At 36.7% G+C, this 21,983-nt stretch overlaps 1 protein-coding gene across 9 annotated transcripts in view; it reads left to right on the forward strand.

The window, feature by feature from the left end:
• LOC117416654 (1-phosphatidylinositol 4,5-bisphosphate phosphodiesterase eta-1-like) overlaps positions 1 to 21,983 on the forward strand; it is a 49,729-nt gene that overhangs the window by 3,143 nt on the left and 24,603 nt on the right. For 4 of the 9 annotated variants that reach the window (XM_059034391.1, XM_059034393.1, XM_059034398.1 and 1 more), the window contains exons 1-4: positions 12,535 to 12,692; positions 18,421 to 18,567; positions 19,779 to 20,022; positions 20,482 to 20,611. In XM_059034391.1, the coding sequence (XP_058890374.1) occupies positions 12,572 to 12,692; positions 18,421 to 18,567; positions 19,779 to 20,022; positions 20,482 to 20,611 (642 nt within the window). In that variant the 5' untranslated portion in view covers positions 12,535 to 12,571. Of the gene's footprint in view, positions 1 to 3,569; positions 3,693 to 10,182; positions 10,497 to 12,534; positions 12,693 to 18,420; positions 18,568 to 19,778; positions 20,023 to 20,481; positions 20,612 to 21,983 lie in introns of those variants that run through there. The other 5 variants (XM_059034392.1, XM_059034395.1, XM_034027956.3 and 2 more) reach the window with 5 other exon arrangements.

Raw genomic sequence — 21,983 nt, forward strand, 5'->3', positions numbered from 1 at the left:
AGATTATAATTCTTTGTATTGCTCCAATATACCTTCTTGTAGTGATGCTGACAAATAACAATGTGGTTCTAGCCCTCTACCGACAGCAACTGCCAAACTAAGAGTATTTTAGAGCAATTGTGGACTGAGTAGTATTGAGTGGACCCTCCATAACCCAGAAGTGCTTGGGCATAGGACGAACGGGTGCCCTTTTATTGCAAAACAAACAGGGAAACACATTGTTAAAGGTGACTGCATTTCCGCTTATCTTACACATAATCGAATTACTGTACTAAAGAACAGCCATTTAATTGTACTCTACAACCAAAGATTTGCCTTGATCCAGTCTTCTAAAATAATACTGAAAGGGGTGTTTATTTTTTACTTTGTTAGTCTTATTGGGTGTGTCTTTTACTTTCTTTTTTTTGTGCCCTCCAGTATTGTTCTAAACAATGCAATGTGTGGTATTCTAGCTCTTTGTTTGTGAAAAGTTATGAGGTGCAAAGGTATTGGATCTGTTTACTCAGCTGGGCATTTACAATACTTTCACAAATGGATTATTTTTTTCCCGTTTAGAATATGGGAACAGCTGGCACACTCGGTTCTAATTTCTTTGAGGAAACTTTAGAAATGAAATATAATGATTGACGTTCCCTCTATTAAACATTATTGCTAAATTATAAAATAAGTCCTCCACATTTGAAATGAATGCCATTTAGATTCTGTCAGTAGTATACCGGTCACATGTCCCAAGTCCTAGATTTTATCTCCTGAGTACATATTGTAATCCTCCTGATTTTTTTTTAGAGAGTGTCTTTTAACAGTTAATTTCACGCTAGCTCTTGGGTGAGATATAAGTTGCTTGAAAACACTAAATCATCCTGAAAGTGGTAACCTGGCCTCCAAGACTTTTAAAATAATGAGAAAATAAAACACAAATCCTTCAGCTTAATAAAATCTCGATCGTGTTAGCTGATGGTATAGGATATTTGGATTCAATGGGGGGGATGTTTGATTTACGCCAAAACACTAAAGGAAGTTAGGTGGGATGTTTCTAATGCAGTCACTGTCGAGTACAGGTTTTCTGAACTTGATAGGCAAAGCTTTCAAGTTTCCAGCCAATTGTGTAATAAAGTGTTTTCTACTGTGAAGTCATTTAATCCCCTTGACCTCTTACCCAAAGAATTCTGGGTACAGTCAGGACTAGTACAACAAGGCTTCTCTCACTTAAGAATCTCTTTTCTTCAATAACTGTCAAACACTGCCTCTTGTAAGATATGGAAATCGGTACGGTTGCTTCAGCTCACTGTTGGCTTGCATAACAAACAAAAATGTACACAAATGAAATTATCCATTCTTTCCAGCTGCCGAAGAACGTTTTTTCTGCCGATGCAAATGTTAAAATGTCTGAATTATGGATGCTGTTCTCGTTAGCATTCATAAATGGTTTGGGCTACAGTATGTGCAAATGAATGTGCCTACAGAGATCAAGAGCAATTAAGTAATTTTTCTTTCAGTCAGATACAGAAAACATGTGCAATACAGAGGCTGTACATGCTGCGTTATTACTTTGGAGAAAAGCATGCCCCTTTACAGTGATTTTAATCACTGCAGGAAATAAAATGCACCTGTTTCTTTGTGGGTCTCTTGGAAAGTGTGTTGCAGGCTGCTTAGGCAAGTACATTGCTCCGAACACGTTCAGATTGAAGAAATTAAAGTTGTAGTATTTGGTATCTTTAAATTTACCATGATTGAGTTTTAGTTATGGATGGAATACCTGCTTTGTTACACTTTTGAGAGGGTAGTTCCTAGACTAGTATGCAGATGCACAGGGTTGGAAGAGTTAAGTTGATGTTTATATACCGTCTTTTTTTTATAGCACTTCAAAGTTGCGATTTGTGTGTAAGTTAAAAAGCAAATCACCCTATCACATTGTAAACGCTGGGAAATCATTATTGGATAAACAGGATTAGTGATTTTTGGAGGAGGCTGTACAACTACAGATGTTCCATTTAATTGGCAGGAAGAATAAAGAAACAAAAAGAGCTGCTGAATGTAAGCAGTGTTCATTTTAAACTGAAAAGTGTCTTCTTGGGTTGAATACAGATTTCCCTAATGAGCAGATCCACAGAAAACAGGACACCAGTGTCAAATTAAATCCTGCATTAAAAAGAAAAAAAAAAACATGTTTCATTGTAAACTGCAATAAGCTATTAACAAAACAAAACATTCTGAATGCACGACTTTCTATATATATATAAAGGAGTGCTGAATTATTTTTTATCTTTGATCTTTTCGGATTGTGAAAACAGGATGTAATGCAGTGAGGGGACTGGTTTTTAATACATTGCCATTTAGATACCAGCTGCCTCAGACCTTGATATGTAGTTTGTGAGCCAGTTTTAGCATGTCTAGAAAGGTCTTGTCATTCTCACACACTGCTCAGGTTTTGCTGTCTGATGCATTTGTTTTTCAAGCACCAAAGACCATCGGTATGAAACACATCTGCTCTTTCCATCAGTCCCATTTTGAATTCAATGTGGTCATCTATTTGCTTCTACTCATTTACTGTGTGTTACTGTAGCTAGCTGAAGGGAGACAGGTATTTTAATAACCCTTGTAAAGACTCCTTTTCTTACCAGTCAGCTCTTGGTAGGCGGTGGTCTGCAGTTCTCCCAATATCGGATTATGTCTGAAATGCCTTAAACAAATGTATTGTGTGCATTTTAGACAGTATATATGTTATCGATGCATATATTACAATTTTCTGTTCTAAGGTATGAAAGCTGGGTAATTCTGTGGGGTGGTTTAGCATTGCTTTTATTTCATTTTGTTTCCAAAAAATATAATTGGACATTAATGTTTATATACAGTGTAAGGCATCGCATTTTTATCCTGTCTGATCAAGGAACAGTTGCTTCTGTGGCTGCAGGCTTGGTTCTGTGTAGTGCTGTCTGTCTGTTGGGACTCCACTGTGTTTGTCTTGCTCTGCAGCCTCTGTAGTGAAACTGACATGAGCTGTGCTTCTTTAGCAACGTGCTGTAACTTAAGGGGCTTCACTATACTTAAACAGACCGGACAAAATAATAGGGATGCCTGTTACAGGCATTGAAAAGTTTGTACCAGCCCTGTGAGCTTTGAAGAAACATGTGGCTACCGTTTCCCTCCCCCCAGAAATGAGCTATTCTGCTGAAAGCTTTAACCAAACAGTATGAATATTTACATACATATTGGTTTTAACACTTTACACTGTTAGTAATGTTTGTTTAGGGATGGACTGTAAAGTGTAGCAGGGTGGCGGCAGGGCTGAACCAGTGACCACATATACCACAAGCACACATCTTATACCTCTTTGCTGTAAAATTATACAATGAACAAACATTGGATTCTATATACTGTGAATTAATTTTAGCCACTCCCTTTGTATAACAGCTACAGGTAATTGAATTTACTTTAATTTGTTGTAAAAGGCTGTACACAGCATTAAACATCCAGTGGAACTGCAGTGTTCGAATTCTAAAGTTCCAGTGTGTTTAGTACTTGTTTAGACCATCCTCCTAATCGTCTTTCTTTTTTAATCTTATTTGCAGGTTAAGTGCCCTGGCTCTGAGTTCTCAGAGCTGCTTCTTGAACAATGAGCCCCTGGGCTGCAGATAAAAAGGGATGCCTGCAGTACTGTCGGCACTTTTTAGCAGACAACAGTGTATTTCACAGTAAGTGCTCTTAAGAGAAATTGCTCATATTTTGTCCTTGCTTATTGTCTGCACAAATAAACCCCAGTCATAGCCTTTCTTCATTATTATGTATTTATCTATAGATGATCTGTGTCAGGGTTATACAGTCAGACTTGTACTAAAGGCCACCTGTATAACGTTACCATTAAGACCACCCATCTATAAAAGCACTCCTTATAAGCGGGGTAAGGTTGTAACCAATAAACTATGTGAGGTTGTACAAGTACAGGTATAATTCAGAATGGCATTTACGCTAGTTGTTGAAGTAGATGGGCACTAGAGGGCAGTGTTCTACATTAACGGTGCAAAGCCATGCAGTTAAGTTTCTGCTGTTGGAAATTAGATGTTTATCTCTGTTAAACCAGGAATTTGAACTGATGACTTCAACTATTTTTTTTTATTTAGTGAAAAAATTGATTTTTGTTTGTGTTACTTCAGACTGCAACCTAACCACCAAATGCTGAAAAAATAAACACCAGTCATTGGAAGTCAAAACCAATCCACAATGTGATTCACATGACAACACTGGTGCTGGTTCCACAGTAATGCTTTTAGTTGGTTTCACTTCAGGCTTGAATGAACTTCAGTGCTATTTATCCCCCAACCTAAAGGGTTTACAGCAGCCTTATTTACATTTATCACCCTACTCTCCAGCCAGTGCAGTCGATTCAAAGACAGCGTGCTCTGTCTGTCTGTCTGTCTGTCTGTCTGTCTGTCTGTCTGTCTGTCTGTCTGTCGGTTAGTTTGTTTGTTTCCATGTTCAGAAAGGTGAAAGGTTAATAGTGCTGAAAAACGAATCTGCCTGTCAACCTGCAAAGATGCAGAAACAGAAATGTTATGTCAGGGCATCTCTGTGCCTGACTGGCCCGCGGGCACAAAAACTAATCCATCACAATGACTGTTTGAAGACAAAGAAATGTCATTTTTAATGATTTTGCAGCGCTGTATGAAAAGAACACTCGAGGAGCTGTGCTGTTTTTTTTTTTGTTAAAAATTAAAAAACAGTCTCTCACTAGAACAGAAGTGCTTGTACGAGATTCCACATTGCCACTGCAAACCTTCCCCTGGACTTCTTTAGAATATCAAGGGGCAGCTCCCCAGTATTGATGGCTTGTGATGCCTATAAACCACATGCAGGTAGAACTCCCTTTGCTGCACACACTGTCATTAAACACAATGTAGTTCAATCTATGAAGCACCAGGTCTGAATTTCAGAAGAAGCAGTCTTGTTTTCCTTTCTGGTTCAGTAATCACCTTCAGAAATGCACATGCATTTTTGTAAAAGTGACACATTTTGTATCTTGGCTTGTGAACAGCAACTTGTAGAGTTTGTTGCCAAGAAGAAAATGTAAAAATATAATTTAGACTGGCTCTTAGAATCTGAATCTGTATCTTTAGGGAGATTTAAGAATGGGTTTGATTTCAGAATCCTTTGTGCACACTTTTCCTGGGGGGTTTATGGGTCAGAGGGAATAGAGGAAGCTTAAGATTGGATGCCTTTCCTTGCCCTTTGTGGGATTTCAAATGATCTTTTGCGATAGATATTTATATAGCGCTATAATGAGGTCTCAAGACTTAAAACTCCCGCTTTCCCAAAGCAATATTGGTCTGTTTTGTTATAGCCCTTGCTATAGCCCTGATGTGTCTTTCCAAAAGTATATTGATTAATTAATTTATTCTTAATGAATCTGTCATGTTATTCTGTCTGATTTCTGCATAATAACAACCTCACACTTTGAGATATTGGCCTCATACCCAGTACAGAACTGTATTCTATGGTTCTCTGGATCAAAGTCGATTGTGGGTTTCATTCACTTGCCATAGCAATGATTTTCTCACATGCTCATTTTACTTCAACATGCTCCTTGATTTTAATGCAATAAGAGAAGTGGAAATATAATTAAAACATGCTTTGAGCAAGTGTAATCAGTGCACTGAGAGAAATGGACTGTATTGAATCTCTGACTGTCACTAGCCATCTTACTTTCCCATCTCTGCCATATTGTATCAGGAGAGGATTACGTAATAACTTTTTTAATCGGCATGTTTTAAAATGGTTAAAGATTATTCTGCATCGTTTAGCCTTCATAGCAAAAATAATCAGCTTCTGTACCAACAGTGAAATAAATTAACTGCTTTTGAGTTCTAAGACATTCTGAGGTTTGGCTTCTTTTCATTAATAAATATGAGCAGCTTTTGCATTGGTATCTGTTAGAAACAGATAAGAAAGTAACTCGTTTCTACAGTAAGCTGTGCTGTCTATAGCCTGGTGTTTCATGATGTGCCACAGTGTGGGTTTTTTACCTATCGCTATGTATGCACATATAGAAGCTGTGAACAAGATGTTGTGAATTGCCCATTTTCCAAATAACAGCAAAATCTATTTTGACCACTAGCCCTAATTCATATTTTTGTTCATTTTGTATTATTATTATTATTATTATTATTATTATTATTATTATTATTATTATTATTATTATTATTATTATTACTAAACTTGACCATTGAATTGATAACATACAATTAACAAGCAGTTATTGCTTCCTTTTCTAAAGGTTAGCGATTATTACTGTAATCACAGTAACACCAGGCAAGCACATTATTACTGAGATTCAATTACAATGAGCCCTAATCTTCTAAAAACCACTGGAGAATGATGACACCTTGCATAGTGGGAGTGGTTTATGATGCTCGATAGCTGAGTTCAAGAATGTGAAATATAATATGTAACATCACTCCGATAAGATTTACAAGATGGTTTTCAACTAATAAAAACAAAATGAGAACAAAATAGAATTTGTCTTGTTTCTGAGTGCCTAATGCTAATTGTTGTATAATCCCATTCTATCCATTCTGTAACTGTCCTCCAACATTTTTCAGCAGTATTACTGTATTCTAGTGGGCATAAACTCCCCTTATACAGATATACAGATTATTTCCTTGTTAATGGAGCAGTTAGATTAGATGTCTTAAGGATACATTATTTAATTGTTGACACTGTTGGGGGGGGGGGGGGGGGGGATATTTCTCTGATATCTTATTGTATATGAAGAGGAACAAAACCGCTAATGAGAGAGGTCAACGAAGCAGAACATTTAAAACATTCTTGATGTTGTAATTCAGACATCTGACAATAAGTCATCCTCGGGGACCGCATTCATTTCTCTCATGGACTGTGAAAAGGGGCTTTGTGTGGATAAATATGACACTTACCTACTGTAAGAGAGAATATATCATTTTAGATGGAGACCAGTCACGCTGGTGTAAATATTAGGTTTTTAAATGAGCCTGTTTAAAATGTTCAACAGAAATCATTTCTTTTTGCCAGCTTTGCAGTAATAATGCTATTCCTGCATATTGCCTGGGTAAGATACTGTAATGGCTTAAATACACAAATCAATTATTCATGATGCAGAATGAACGCCCCTGTTTCCAAGCACATCCTTATCCCATTTTTATTTTTAGGTATTTCAGCTCACAGTTTGTAAGAGTGTTGGCCTTTCTCCATGATGCTTTGACCTCTGAGAGACGATAGGGTTCCACTGGGTTACATGATGCAGTGAAAAACTGATGCAGCAAGATATGCATCAACACTATCATTATCATTTGAAATGCATTAATGTATACTGTATATACACACCATTGGGTCATGTATCTTTTATATTCTGTACTTTATTAAGAAATAGGGTGTGTGTAGCCCTACTGGGGCCTTGTGCAGTGCAGATAATGGAGGTTAATACTTTGTGTAGCTGAGTTTCCCTTCAGAATGGTTGCTTTAATAACTTTTCTGTTTTTTGGCAGCCTTAATGGTTTGATCTGACACAGTTCTGCAGTGTCATGTCTGTGGGTGGAAGAAAAAAAACAGCTTGAATCAACAAGTCAAAGTATTGTATTTCCTTGAAGCTGAGTAAATAGCACATAGAAAAAATTACAATGAATACTGACATTGCATGAGATACAGGTGGGTCTGTGTAGGAATGGCCCCAATATCATATGGGAGATACTGAAATTGAAGAAGGAATCTATGAAAAAGACCTAGGAGTTTATGTTGACTCAGAAATGTGTTCATCTAGACAATGTGGGGAAGATATGAAAAAGGTCAACAAGATGCTCGGATATATTGTGAAAAGTGTTGAACTTAAATCAAGGTTAAAAACCAGTTAAAACTTTACAATGCATTAGTAAGACCTCATCTAGAATATTGTGTTCAGTTCTGGTCACCTCCTTACGAAAAGGATATTGCTGCTCTAGAAAGAGTGCAAAGAAGAGTGACCAGAATTATCCCGGGTTTAAAAGACATGTCGTATGCAGACAGGCTAATAATTTAGTCTATTCAGTCTTGAACAAAGAAGACTAATCGGTGATCTGATTCAAGCATTCAAAATTCTAAAAGGTATTGACAATGTCAACCCAGGGGACTTTTTCGACCTGAAAAAAGAAACAAGAACCAGGGGTCACAAATGGAGATTAGATAAAGGGGCATTCAGAACAGAAAATAGGAGGCACTTTTTTACACAGAGAATTGTGAGGGTCTGGAACCAACTCCCCAGTAATGTTGTTGAAGCTGACACCCTGGGATCCTTCAAGAAGCTGCTTGATGAGATTCTGGGATCAATAAGCTACTAACAACCAAACGAGCAAGATGGGCTGAATGGCCTCCTCTCGTTTGTAAACTTTCTTATGTTTTTAATATCCTGCTAACATCATTATAATATTTACCAGCTAAGTATATTACATAATGCCAGTTTCAATTAGTTTTCAGCTCCTTGTTATTGATAATGAATCATTACCCTGTTCCTGTTCATTATTACAGTAATTGGATGGTAATTGGTTGATATTACCAGTTTGTTTCAGCATCACAGTACAATCTATATTATTCAGTACTGTAAAAAATTGCTCCACTACAACTATAATATACAGCTACAGAAAATGTGATTACATTGACTTCAGTCTAATTGGCAAATTGGCCAGGACATGGCTAAAAGGCATTATTCGAAAAGCAAACAATTTAAGGATAATCTCTAAAAAGAGGATTTTGATTGTGAATAACTTAAAAGGAGTGGTGATATTATTTCTCCTTCGCTCTAGCAACATTATCTTTCATTTGTGAGGAAAATCTTTTCTTGTTTTCTTGTTTTTTTTTTTTACTTTAAAGTTTTTTAATTCAATCAAGTTAGAAGTTAATTTTCACTTTTAAAAGCGCTGTTTAATTGAAGAGAATGTTTATACATACACTTTACAAAGTGTTAGGGCCCAATGTCCCAAATAGCTTTACAAAAATAACAACCAAACATTAAGTGAAAGAATGACTAAATAACTGTAGGCCCACCTTTAGATAAACATTACGTAAAAAAAAAATATTACATCCATACACTATCCTTCAACAGCAGTTTGGCCATTACTAAATATAGGGTGATATGTATATTGTAATCTGACATTTCTCAATTCAGCTGCCAAAGCATTTTTTTTCTCCCACATAATAAATAGCCTAAGTGGATTAAGAAGTTTCCAGGACTCCAGAGGAAGCATTTTCATTTTCAGGTAATGTCAGCCCTTTTTAAAACAGTGGCTTAATAGGATAACAGCACAGCTCTCTTGTGAAATTAGTATGTATGAAGACAGAACTAATTGTGAATTAAGCTTTCAATACACTTTTAATTAAGTTCCCTCAAGATTTAAAAGCACTTAATTGTTCAAATGAGACACTAGGGATATTCATAGCACCTGGTAATGTTACAAAACTGTCAATAAGCAACTTAAGAATACTCTGCTAATGTGAAATTTCCCTTATAGTGTGATCTTTTCTTATGTGAAACTTTATTAGCCAGAAATCCATAAAAATGCAAAACTAGTGAGTGAATTCAACTCTTTTTTTGTAGAATTTGATAGCTTGTTAAGCCAAGCATTGAAAAGTTGTTTACTTAAGTTGTCTAATATATTTTCTAAACCTGTTAGCTCTATATGCTACCCTTTGGTGTGCCTGCTTTATAAAACTATGGGGCAGATGAGTATGTCCTCCAAAAAAGACAGACCAGCACAGACAGAAAGCATTGAAGGACTCAAGTTGGGTGTACAGCCTGAACCAACCAGAAATGTTTCACAGAATTTAAAAAGTTGATCTAATACTTACGAAATTAACGGTGTGGGGGACAATCAGATTTAAAATATATAGATTTTTTTTTTTTTTCAAAGCTCACTGAACAAGTGAAACGCACATTCTGAAGAATCCTGGGGCGTACCATTTTAAATACAGGACCAGGAATGCACACATTTTTTTAGGCTAAAAGATAAGGGAACTCTGCTGTGCTGAACATGAAGATAAATTATAGTTGCTGTTAAATGACACCGACATCCCCGTACGTGGGGACAAAGCTAGTAGTAAAGCTCTACTCACTTACATTTCATAGACAACATGCATTAGCATTGTTTGTCTTCACATTGAAAGCGCGCCGAAGCTGCATGGACCGAGTGCAGAAGACAGGAACCCCTGCAGTCTCTGACAGATTGTTGCGGATTGTTGATGAATTTTCAGTATGCTGCGCTTTCGTCTACAGCTTGTGTCAAACAGAAACAAAACTTTATTTTAGATGAATCGATACCCTGTTTTGCTTCCCGTACCCGAGGTTTGCAATTTGATTTAAGGATCTTATAATGTGGCGTTTATGAGAGACGTCGTATGAAGTCTTGAAAACTGCTACATTTTGTGTATTGGTTGGTGGAAACTATGCTTTGCTGTCTTCATGGCAGATCTTGAAGTTTTTAAAGATCTCAGCCCTGAGAAAGGTAAGCATTGGTTTTAAAAAAAAGTTTAAGTTATCCATATAAATTGAAAGTATTTGTTTTATGGAAGTGTCTTGCTCTAATACATACGACATTTGAGTATTAATAATATGTTAATCTTCAGAAAGATGGTAAATATGTGACTTTAATGTTCTTGTTAATATCGGTAGAATGATACTGTGTTAGAAGGTTTCAACTTTCAATTATTTTCATGCATGGAACATTTCAGCTGTATAGATATATTCATTTTATTATAAGCAGAAATGTAACTCAAATCGTTTCAAACAATACATTTTGGTGCATTTTAATTTACCAAACCCACGCACTATTTTGCAGTTAAGGAATCTCCTTTAAACAGCTCCAACCTCATCTTGTTGTAGGGTTTAAAATACCTCTGTATACAAGGCAACACTTGTACAGTGTAATATATATATATATATATATATATATATATATATATATATATATATATATATATATATATATATATATATACACACACACACACAATCATCAACGTTTCTTTTATGTAAAACTGGCAGATTTTATTGTTGTGAAACATAAACCCCCAAGGAATATTAAGAGGATGTGGCTGTCACAATATTCAGATCTGTTGCTAGAAACCGTACGCCCTCTAGTCAGCAGGGGGAACACGGGGGAGTTTTAGAACTGTCCATGGTGCTGCATTGCTTTGTGTTCTGTGGACTTCAAGGACGGTATTCTTTCTATAAAACTTTCGATTAAGTGTTGACAGAAACTATTTTAATTGTCATCAGTTAGTCAATCGTAGTGTTTTAAGGTTTCTTCTGTTTATTTTGCTGCAGTTAAGAACTAATACGCGTATTATTTTATAACAAATATCTCACATGCTTTACTGGACGTTCTGAACGCGTAATGATTAATTCACCAGAGATATTAAACAACTATAATCTGTATAAATTATTAGAATTTAAAGATATTTGGATTTTTTTTCATGAAGTACTAAATATTTGTGTGATACGGTAAAGTTTTTACAAAAATGCAATAAATAAAAAAGTACAAAATGTAGTGGGTACATAACGGGTCTCGACGATGCATCAGATTTTCCAACACAAGTGCCTTCTCTTCACTCTCCTTCCTCCCGTGCCCGCTGCGTCTCTTCCCTTACTCCCCTGTGGTGGAAGCAGCTACCGATTATCCTCAGGACTGTTCAGTCTTACTGCTTCCTGTCGTCTCAAAACACACTTATTCAACCTTTATATTCCTTTCTTTATATGTATTTTGTGTGTGTGTGTATGTGTGTGTGTTTATTTTGCATTTGTATTCCCTGAAACTTATATATTTTAATATTTTGTTTAATTTCTGTAAATCACTGGATTTAATGCGTCTCCTAAATAATAATAATAATAATAATAATAATAATAATAATAATAATAATAATAATAAAGTGTGGACAAACCTGCTATAAATTGTTGAGTGGCAAACAGATTAGTTATGCAGCCCTTTACTCACAAGTAGAGGAGGTTTCACTGTCGAGAGCAGCAGGTATGTCTGCAGTAAGTCAGAGAGGCAGGTGCACATTCACATTAGTGTTGTGGACGTGAGTCCTTTTAAACTGGCCCTATTAGACGGCTACCTTTTATGAACTAAAAATGCACAGTAGCACCAAGTGACTTGTTTTTTTTTTCAAAACTAGACATAATTGAAGGTTTGCCTCCTAAAGCTGTATTTGTCTCTTTATTTGTTATAGAAAACTGTTGAAAAGTGTGTTGGACCGAGATCACTAATTAAGCATGCTGCATGCCATGCCAAAATAGTTGTGTGCCTGTATGTACAGATCAGCTAAGATTCTAATCTAATAACAGCATGCTCCATAGCCTGTCCCCTGGAGTGAAAACGGCATACAGATCTCTGTACAAAGCCTCATGATTAGTGCAATAGGTCTGTGTCGTGGATGAAAGTGTCCTACCAGAAGGCAGTGGGTAAGCACCACTTGGAAAGCTACTGTTTAAACATCCCTGGCTGTGCAGCAGTGATTCATTCAGTAATCGGACATGGATTCTATGAGGTGGATTATACTGTAAATCTCCCAGCAGGGTATGGAAGTTTTCAAGCCACATCTGGACTCTCCTGTTCAGGTAGCTTCTCTGCTAGCACTCAGGATGTACCATGTGGGGGCAAGTGTAGCTGTTTCACGGAAATGCAGACTGGCACAAATAGGTTGGTACAATAGCTGATTTAACAAACTTAGATGATTTTGTACAAGGTGTCTGCGAGTGGAATTTTTGTGGAAATGTTGTCCTGCATTGACCTTTTAAGTTTTAATATATTGCATTTGTAAATGTATGAAGCATTATTATAAGACCAGGAGATACAATTTGTACTTTCCTGTTGGCTTTCTATGATGGAGTGGAAATAGTTTTAAGATGTATCTGAGAAACAGGATTTTTAATGATTAAATTAATTAAAACATCACAAAGCTGCTTGACCAATTTTTTGTAAACTGATTTTATATAATGAATCACTGCTTATATGAATGACCAGCTACAGTGCAGGCTGGGTATGTCCTGTAATACACATGGATTGTTGTCACGGTGCAGTTTAAATGGAAGAAAACAAGATTGCTGGTCACATGTGAATCACAGGTGCTGCTGCAGCTGCATTATTCATGGTGTGTGTTTCAACACTTCTAAGACATTCATCTGTTTTCTCGGTTGGCAATCATTTTGCCCTGTTTTATTATCTAATTACACGCTGTTTGATTTCGCATTTTCAAAGTACTTATGCACTTTGATGTTCAGTCCTCTGCCATCAAAAGTTGTTAAGTGTGTTTGATATGAGCGCCTTGGTTTGAGATTAAGGCCATTTGAGGTTAAAAAGATACAAACTGTTGTAATATTGTAAATATTTTATGTAAGCAGCTACTTAAGCTTGCACATGTCCTGTAAATGCAAGAGGATTTCTAATTATAAAGTCAGCTGTCTGCTTTGCAGTGCTATTAAAATGCTGCTGTTTTAGTTGATGGTAAAGCACTTTCTGGAGACAGATGGTGCACATATTAAGCACTTCTAATGCAATATCAATTAGATGTGTTGGCTGCAGAGACCTTTGTGACCCCTGGTGGTTGAACTTGAAGTTGACCATCGTATGGACCTGTCAACTTACGCTGCATGTTGAATGCTGTTTCCGCAACAGCAGCAGAAAGTGGGCTATCATGCTTTATAATTGCCCTGCAGTATAAATCTATTTGCACTCATCATCACAAATATGATTGACTACTAGAACCTGATTATGCAGTGCAGCAATCAGCTGTGAATGTTTATGGCTTTAAATCACTAATTGGGTTTAAATGAAATGAAGTGTTGGAGTTGGGAGAGAGTGCCTGCAGCTGCTTTTCATCCAGCTGCCACACCTTGTATGAAATTTGAAAGGAAAAGCCTGACGGCTGTAAAAAAGAGTCAACATACGAAACCTGCTGCTTTTAACTTGTAGCTTTATTATTGTATTATATTATAGTTCCTGTCTATTCTGTTCTGTGTGTGCAGGCAGTCCTGCTTGGAACAGTAGGGAAGTTAATTCTTTGTGTTCTTTTTTCTGAACTGACAGAATTGTTATCTATACTATCTAATATGTGCAGAACTCTAAAACCACACATGTTTTAAGAAACTTTCATTTACATTTTGTACTAGCTTCTAAGCTGGCTGGATATACCGCTTCTGTATAGTAAAATATGAACATTCATGGGGTTTCCTTGCGGGGCAATTCACACGTGAAATGGCGATGCGCGTGCACGTTTGGGAGAATCACTCGGGTAAATCAGGTTTATGGCCGAAAAAAACGGCCAAAGAGAGAGATAGGGTAAATCTCATTTACTCGTGTAAATGACGAAACACACAGGAAAATCCATGCCCAGTTTCGCATGGAAACCCGCATTTTATGTGTAAATGTTAATGAGCTTGTTTATACTTAAGTGACATCACTAGAAATATTGCAAGGGAGCAGGTCAGTTGTTACTGTGGATTCCAAGGATTTGCTGAGCCAGCTCGATCGCCCGAAACAGCGCAACAAGCATGTGTACTAACAAGTGGTTGATGCCCTCTCAGAAAGAGGAATAGAGCGCACAGTCCCACAAGCTAGGGACACATTAAAAAAGTGGAAACAGTCCCACCTGCAGGAACGAGCAAGGAGGTGCCGTTCGGGAGAAGAGAGGCGGTCCCGCAGAGCAATGCTTTTTGCTTCAGTTACATCTGGCATATCTTTGTACGTGTTGCAGTGCCTCTGAACAAGGGAGTTGACAAACTTGTAAATACAGCAATGAACTGTGGTTTTATGCACCCCAAACACATTGCCAACTACCCCGTACTCAGCTGAGGATGCCAGCCTATACAGAGCAATCGCCACTCTTTTTTCCACTGGCACAGGAGGCAGTATGTAATTCCTTTTTGACTGCATATCTTCCTTTACCAGTTCCACTATAATGCTGAATGTTGCTCTGATGATGCTAGCCATTGGCATTAGATAACAAGGCATAAGGATTTGCTGGCAGAGGATGTTTGGAGGTTCAAGCTCAAGAAACAAAGGGAAAACATCCACTGTTCCCAATCCAGACAGCTTTGGGAGCATACGTGGAAGATGTCTGGCACAGAGCTTTAGAATCCTACATCTCCGCCGGTTTTCAGCCATGGTATATCTGCAATACCTGTGTTGGTCATTTTATACCTCTCAGTTAATTTTTAATAAATGAGTCGTAAGATAAATGAGTTGAAACGGATTCAATACTAACGACATGCCACCCCGCCAATGACATTTAAAAAACAATTTGGGCAAGAGCAGTAGAACACATTATTAATTAACCAGGCACAAGGTATTTTGCTTTATTACAGCAGCTTAGATTCACTTATGAACCAGTTCTCTGCACATGGAAACCACATTTTCACAAAATGTTACTAGTAATCTTCAAAAACAGCATGAGTACTTTACGCACAGCTGATTTACATGTCAACCCCCACCTTTTCATTTTAATAAAAAACAGAATATATGACTTTTTCCAGTTTTTGTTTAATCTAACTTCAATAGATGAATTCATTATTTGTAATACGATGTGTTTCACATTGTCTCCCTGTCACATTTAATTTGTCTAGGATTAGCTCATTTAATTTGTCTAGGATTAGCTCATTTAATTTGTCTAGGATTAGCGCATTTGGGTTGCTTTTGTCTTATGCAATGTCAGGAATAGATGCTTCATTTCCAGAGTTAGGTCTTTAGCTCCAGGCCAGGACATACACTCGAGAGTGGAAAAAAAATATGTGTCTCGTATATTCAGAATGCATTTTATTCTGTTAAGTGCACTGCCAAATAATTCCCCTGAATCTTTTCAATATTTCTCCATCATCTTTTTTTGTGTACAATAATGGAATGCATTTCATTTTTTTTTTTTTTTTTTTTTAATATGCATGGTTGAATAATGTGATTATGCTGCCCACAGAGAGAGCAAGGAGAGCTTCAGGAGAACTATATGCTATTTTCGATATTTAATGGGTATCAGACACAGCATCTTTGCAGAAATACATTAATGCTAGCTGAGTGCAGTTCAGTGTACAGAACTTACTGGGATCCACAGCGGAAGTGTACATTGTACTATTTATTTTGTATTCTTATTTATTCTGTTAAGCAAGCTTGCGAGAAGTTTCATGAGCTAATTCAAATTAAGTACAGTACGTGCAGCTGATTGAATGAACAGTGGTTCAGTTGCATTACAAATATTGATAGATTTATAGTCAACAGATCGTGAAAGTGCAGTGAAAATACTGCGACTTGTTTTATTATTGCTGTTTTTATAAAACCATCTAAAAATATGTTTTGTACAGCTTGCCCTTTTCAACACGGCAGAGAAAAAATCTGTCTATGAAAAACAACTCCACCCAACACAGCAATTTTGCGTGTGCTTTAAGTTCTGACTATAAAAAAGGCTGCAGAAAGTGGTGTGCAGGGTGAGTCGGATAGAGGAAAGCTGGCTCGCATCCTGGCTGTGTGAAGGTGCTGGTTGCACTGGTTCTGCGCTGCCGTGGATTAGGGAGACAGAACCAGCAGTGATTGTATCTGGACTTTTCCAACAAGTGGGGCCCAAAGTACAGGAAAAAACAAATAATTCACAACGTCATATAGAAACCATGTATGTGTGTGTGTGCGTGTGTGTTTTATTTCTGTAAACTTAAGATTATAATAATGCACAAAATGTATCTCCTTTTTTTAAAATAGCAAATTACTTTCAATTATTCACCTATAAAACTATGAAAGATATTGTACCAGAAACAAAAGTAAATTGCATCCAATTGATTAATAAAAGCCAAAGGTATTGCAATTATTAAAATGCAAATGGCAAATCTGATTAGCTAGTGTTGGAACACTGAGGGGTAGATGTACTAAGATGGGCCAGTCGCAGAGCACACATACCACAATTTGCATTTTTGTTGCGACACTTAGCAGAGTATACATTTGGTCATATGTACTAAGAGAAAATAAATCATGCTGGTGTACAATGTGAATAAAAGATTATTTTAAATTGACACTAAATGATTTTAGCAGTTGAATTTCTTCTTCTTCTTCTTCTTCTTCTTCTTCTTCTTCTTCTTCTTCTTCTTCTTCTTCTTAACTTGGCCTACTTAGTAGCCTAAACAATTAACACACAATAGATCATGGTCCTATACAGATGCTCAGAATGAGCTGGAGGGGTTAGTGGCAGTCTATTGCTCCCAACATGTTCGGGAAACCAGAAATGTCATCGAAATTTGTTTTCAAGGCTTGTAAGTACACCCTGACTTTAGTGAAAATTAGGTAATTGGGTGTTTGCCTCAAAACACACAAGAAAAAGCGGACTGGGAAATGCGAATTTATGCAGGAATGCCCATAATTACATATTCATCTAAGGTTGAACTGCAAAGAAAACTGCTGCTGCAAAGCATTCCCTAACAGCATTGCGCATGTTCAGTACATTTCACCCTGGACTTCCGACTCGTTTGCAACTGGTTTGTAACTATTGCGACAGGCACAACACTTTAGTACATCTACCCGAGAGGATTTACTGTAAAACTTTAATTATTTTGTAAAATGCTATGAATCCCATATAAAAGTTTACACTTGCACAGTCATTTTGCAGTTGTCTCATGGTTATACTATGCATTTACCAAGTTTTTCATTATACTTTACCATACCTCTCTGGGCTCTACATAGTGCTTACCTATGCTTTGCAATGCTCTCACTATCCTTTATTACACTTGGCTTTTACTATGTACACATTTTATTAAAGTATATTCCTGATTATTGCAAGAGCATTTTCCTACTAATTTCTAGTAATGCTATAACCCCTTAAAGGTGTATAAAAGACAGCCCATGAGTTATCTGCTAAAATGTATAAACCAGGCAATGATACACCAATGTAAATTGCTTTGATTCTTGCTTCTGTTTTTCTGTCAAAATATTTATCTGCAGTAGCTTAATGAATGCTTACAACCACACACCGTATCATATATGTGTCTCATGTTCGGTCTGTATTCAGGATGTTCAAAAGAATAGAAGTAGAGGATTTGACTACCCAATACACTACAGTCCTGTAGACTATTTGTACAGTTGAGTTTACTGCATCTTAAGATTTCATTAATTTGCACAATTAACCTTATATTCCCTCTTACTTGCTACGAGGTGATGTAATTGTTCCCGGACGTGCATTACGCTTCCACAGTACTTTGATAATGAATGAACTTTAAAAGGTAATACATTGGAACATCCCTTGAAACACCATCCTCCGAAAGTATCTGGGACATCTTAAAGGCTCAGATATAGGCAAGCTTGGGAGCTCCTAAATGTTACTCAGCGCAGTATGTCCATGTCAGTACATGGGGTTGAATGCACAGTCCTTCCAGTAGCTCACACTCTTTTGTTTTCTCTGTAGTCGAGAGATGCATGAGTGTTATGCAGTCTGGGACCCAAATGGTCAAGCTGAAGAATGGATCGAAGGGGCTGGTTCGGCTCTACTACTTGGACAAGCATCGGACGTGCATCAGATGGCGACCATCTAGAAAAAGCGAGAAGGCCAAAAGTAAGACTTTCCTGCTTTTTATTTTGTTATTTCCTTTTATTAAGATGATTTTTTTGGGGTACTGTCCCTTGAACTGATGAACTAACTGTAAAAAGAAACTACAGGTGTGCTTGGAGAGGCATGAAAGCTACCCAGTGTTCTAACCCGTTTTAATAGAAATTTGGCTTACAATTCGCAGCCATGTTCTCAAAAATGTCAGATATATATATATTTTTTTTAGGTTTTTTTCTTTTTAGATTCACCAAAAAGATTTGATGACAATGGAGGCTAAAGCACAAACAATTATATTGTATTGTTTTTAATATGGTAAAGCAAACATAATGTTTGTGTCTCATTTATGATTTGTGCAATTTGTTAATATTTGCTTCTCATGAAGGTATTTCTCTTAACTGTAATTGTCTAGCGATACAGCTGGAAATCGATTTGGTTTCATAACTCAGCAGTGTGCTGTTTATATATATACAAGGATGTAAATAAGAATCCTGTTGTATATCAGTTTCGTCCATTCGAGGTTTTACTATGAGCTCGATTAACCACAGTGTATAGGTAGCAAGCTTAGCGTTGTCTTATTAAACTCATAGTAAAGCCACGAATGGATCAAACTGCTGTAATGTAATATAATATATCTATATATATATATTATAAAATCAGCATCAAGTATACACAGTGCATTATATGCCTAGGTTAAAGTGGGGTCTCAGGGTATGCTGTACTACAGTATGCAGTATGCTCACTTTCTTCTTTAAGGACTTCACTTCAGTGTCTTTGTGTTACAATGGTGGAAAGAACTAGACTTCCCATTCTCCAGAGGCTCTGTATTTCAATAGAGGACCTCTAAGAGCTGCTGGGGGGCCCAATTGAAGAACTGTTGTTGTAATGACAATGTGCTGCCCATGAAGGGTCATTTATTTAGCGTGAGAAACATCTTCATGATTAGGGTCTGCGCTTGGAAAATTAATATAGACATTTCTGAACTACCCCAGGTTTGAATCTAAAAAAAATATTGAGTACTTCATAGATTACGTGAAGATTACCATTAAGCTTAATACAGTATTATGGTGGCTGCTGGTTAACTCAGAAATGGGCTTTGTTTTTGAATGGCAAAAGTTATATTTTATCGATCCCAAACAGTAATTGTTTTTTTATTTTATTTTTATAAACGTTCTGTTTTGAATTTGCATTGGATTGAACTAGTTTTTTTTCTTCTCCAGTTACCATTGATTCTTTATACAAGGTCACAGAAGGGAGGCATTCTGGGAATTTCCATCGCCATGCCGAAGGGAACTTTGACCCCAGTTGCTGCTTTACCATCTACCATGGTAACCATATGGAGTCCCTGGATGTAGTAACCTCCAACCAAGAGGAGGCTCGCACATGGATTACTGGCCTCAAGTACTTAATGGCTGGAATAAGTGATGAGGATTCACTTTCCAAGAGACAGCGAACCCACAACCAATATCCTTGTTTTTTATGACACTAATACTTCTTTATAGGAAAATAATGAACATATGAATGTTTAACTTATTCTTTGCTGGGGATACACATGCCTAGCTTCTGGGATTTAATGGTAGAGTTCATACATGTGTATATCATACTTACAGTTTAGGTGTATCCTGGCAAAATGTATTCTATAAGCCTTATGACACAGTTCACCATCGATTCCTTTGTTCACCTCATTGCTTTACCCTGATCATTAAAGTGCTATGCATTTCAATGTATAATGTCCTTAAACAACAACTTGCAATCTGTATATTGCATTGGAAGAGACTGTTTGAAGTAATGTAAAGTAATGCACCTTTTATGCAGTGATGCAAATGAAGTGAATTATAGGACTAAAGGGGGAAAAAAAAATCTTTGTTTTTGCATTATTGTTGGTCATTTGCGATGCCTAACTTTTCCTTAGCACTTGTTCACATGGATGAAACAAACCTTTGAGGAAGCTGACAAGAATGGAGATGGACTGCTGAATATTGAAGAGATCTATCAGTTGTTACATAAAATGAATGTCAATCTGCCACGAAGGAAAGTCAGGCAGATGTTTCAAGTTAGTTCCAAGTTAACACTATAGATGGAAATATAAGGACAGTATCCATGTGCTGGAGAAACATAATTCTCTCTGTGAAGAGACGCTGTTTATCCATCACTCAGCCAGAATGCAGTTCTCGGCCCACAGTAGTTTTAAAAAAGAAACTGCAAACTAAAAATGATTAACTTTCATTTTATAAATTTACAGATAAAACTACTCCATAAATGAATGTGTATTCAATCTGTGTGTATCTGTTTGTCAGGAATTGGAGAATGGTATAAGAATATAATTTGTATTTTAATAGACATATTTGTTGTTTTTTCAAGTGCCATGTATCAATTTGGGTAGCAGGGTGCACACTGCTAGTTAAGTGAACTTGTATATTTTACTTATTCTTATACATAAATGGGTTGTTGATTTTAAGATTGTTAGAAATGAATACTAGACATGGTGCTTTCCATTGGCTTCAAGGAGCGCAGGTAATGCATGTCTGCTTGTTCTCTGTGGCAGGCCGTTGTTTGCGTGGGAGGGTGCGTGCCTGAGGCTCGTGCTTGAAATGCACGGTTCTCTCAGGACCTCATCTTTTCCCTAGAGAGGGACATTTAATCTTGCCTATTTTTTTTATATTGGTAAATTTAATAAGGCTAAGATTGAGTTGACATTACAATGAATGTGAAGTGAAGCATTATTATTGCTTAAATAATAACAATAATAATAATAATAATAATAATAATAATAATAATAATAATAATAATAATAATAATAATAATAATAATCTGGATTTATGTATTTAATTATTATGGGAGTTTGCCCAGTAATGGTTTTATTGGGGGAGGGACCTACCTGAGATAAGGTATAAAGGAGGTCAGTATGAGGAGCTCTGGTTGGCTGGAGGTTAGTACCTGACCTCTATGCTAGCTATATGATTAGTGTGTTTTCTGGCCAGTATTCCTTTTTTTGTTTTAAATCCAGAATCAGTGTAAAAAGTTATTTGTTGAAAGAACAAGTTTTCTTTTGTTCACAAGTAAAATATTTGTTTCTTTTAATTTACCTTTTGGATGTGCATCCTCCCTGTTTAATTAACAACAGCCACTCAGCACACCCTCACAGTCCAATTAAACAAAAAATCCTAACTTCAGTATTAAAATGTTATGTGCTGCAAAATCAAACCAAGTCTATGTAAATCCTTTTTTTTTTTTTTGCTTCGTTTTGTTTTCTACTTGGAATATTCATGGAAACACTATTTTGTGTTATATCATCGGTGCTTGAGTTTAGATTCCATTGAAGAAAACTGGTTCTGACATTTCCAGGTCAACCTTGTTAAAAAGTTAAGCATCACGAAAGGACTTTATGGTTGACGAATCATTTTTGCCTCTGAGTTATTAACCAC

The sequence above is a fragment of the Acipenser ruthenus genome, chromosome 12 (genome assembly GCF_902713425.1).
Source record: "Acipenser ruthenus chromosome 12, fAciRut3.2 maternal haplotype, whole genome shotgun sequence".
Taxonomy (NCBI): Eukaryota; Metazoa; Chordata; class Actinopteri; order Acipenseriformes; family Acipenseridae; genus Acipenser; species Acipenser ruthenus.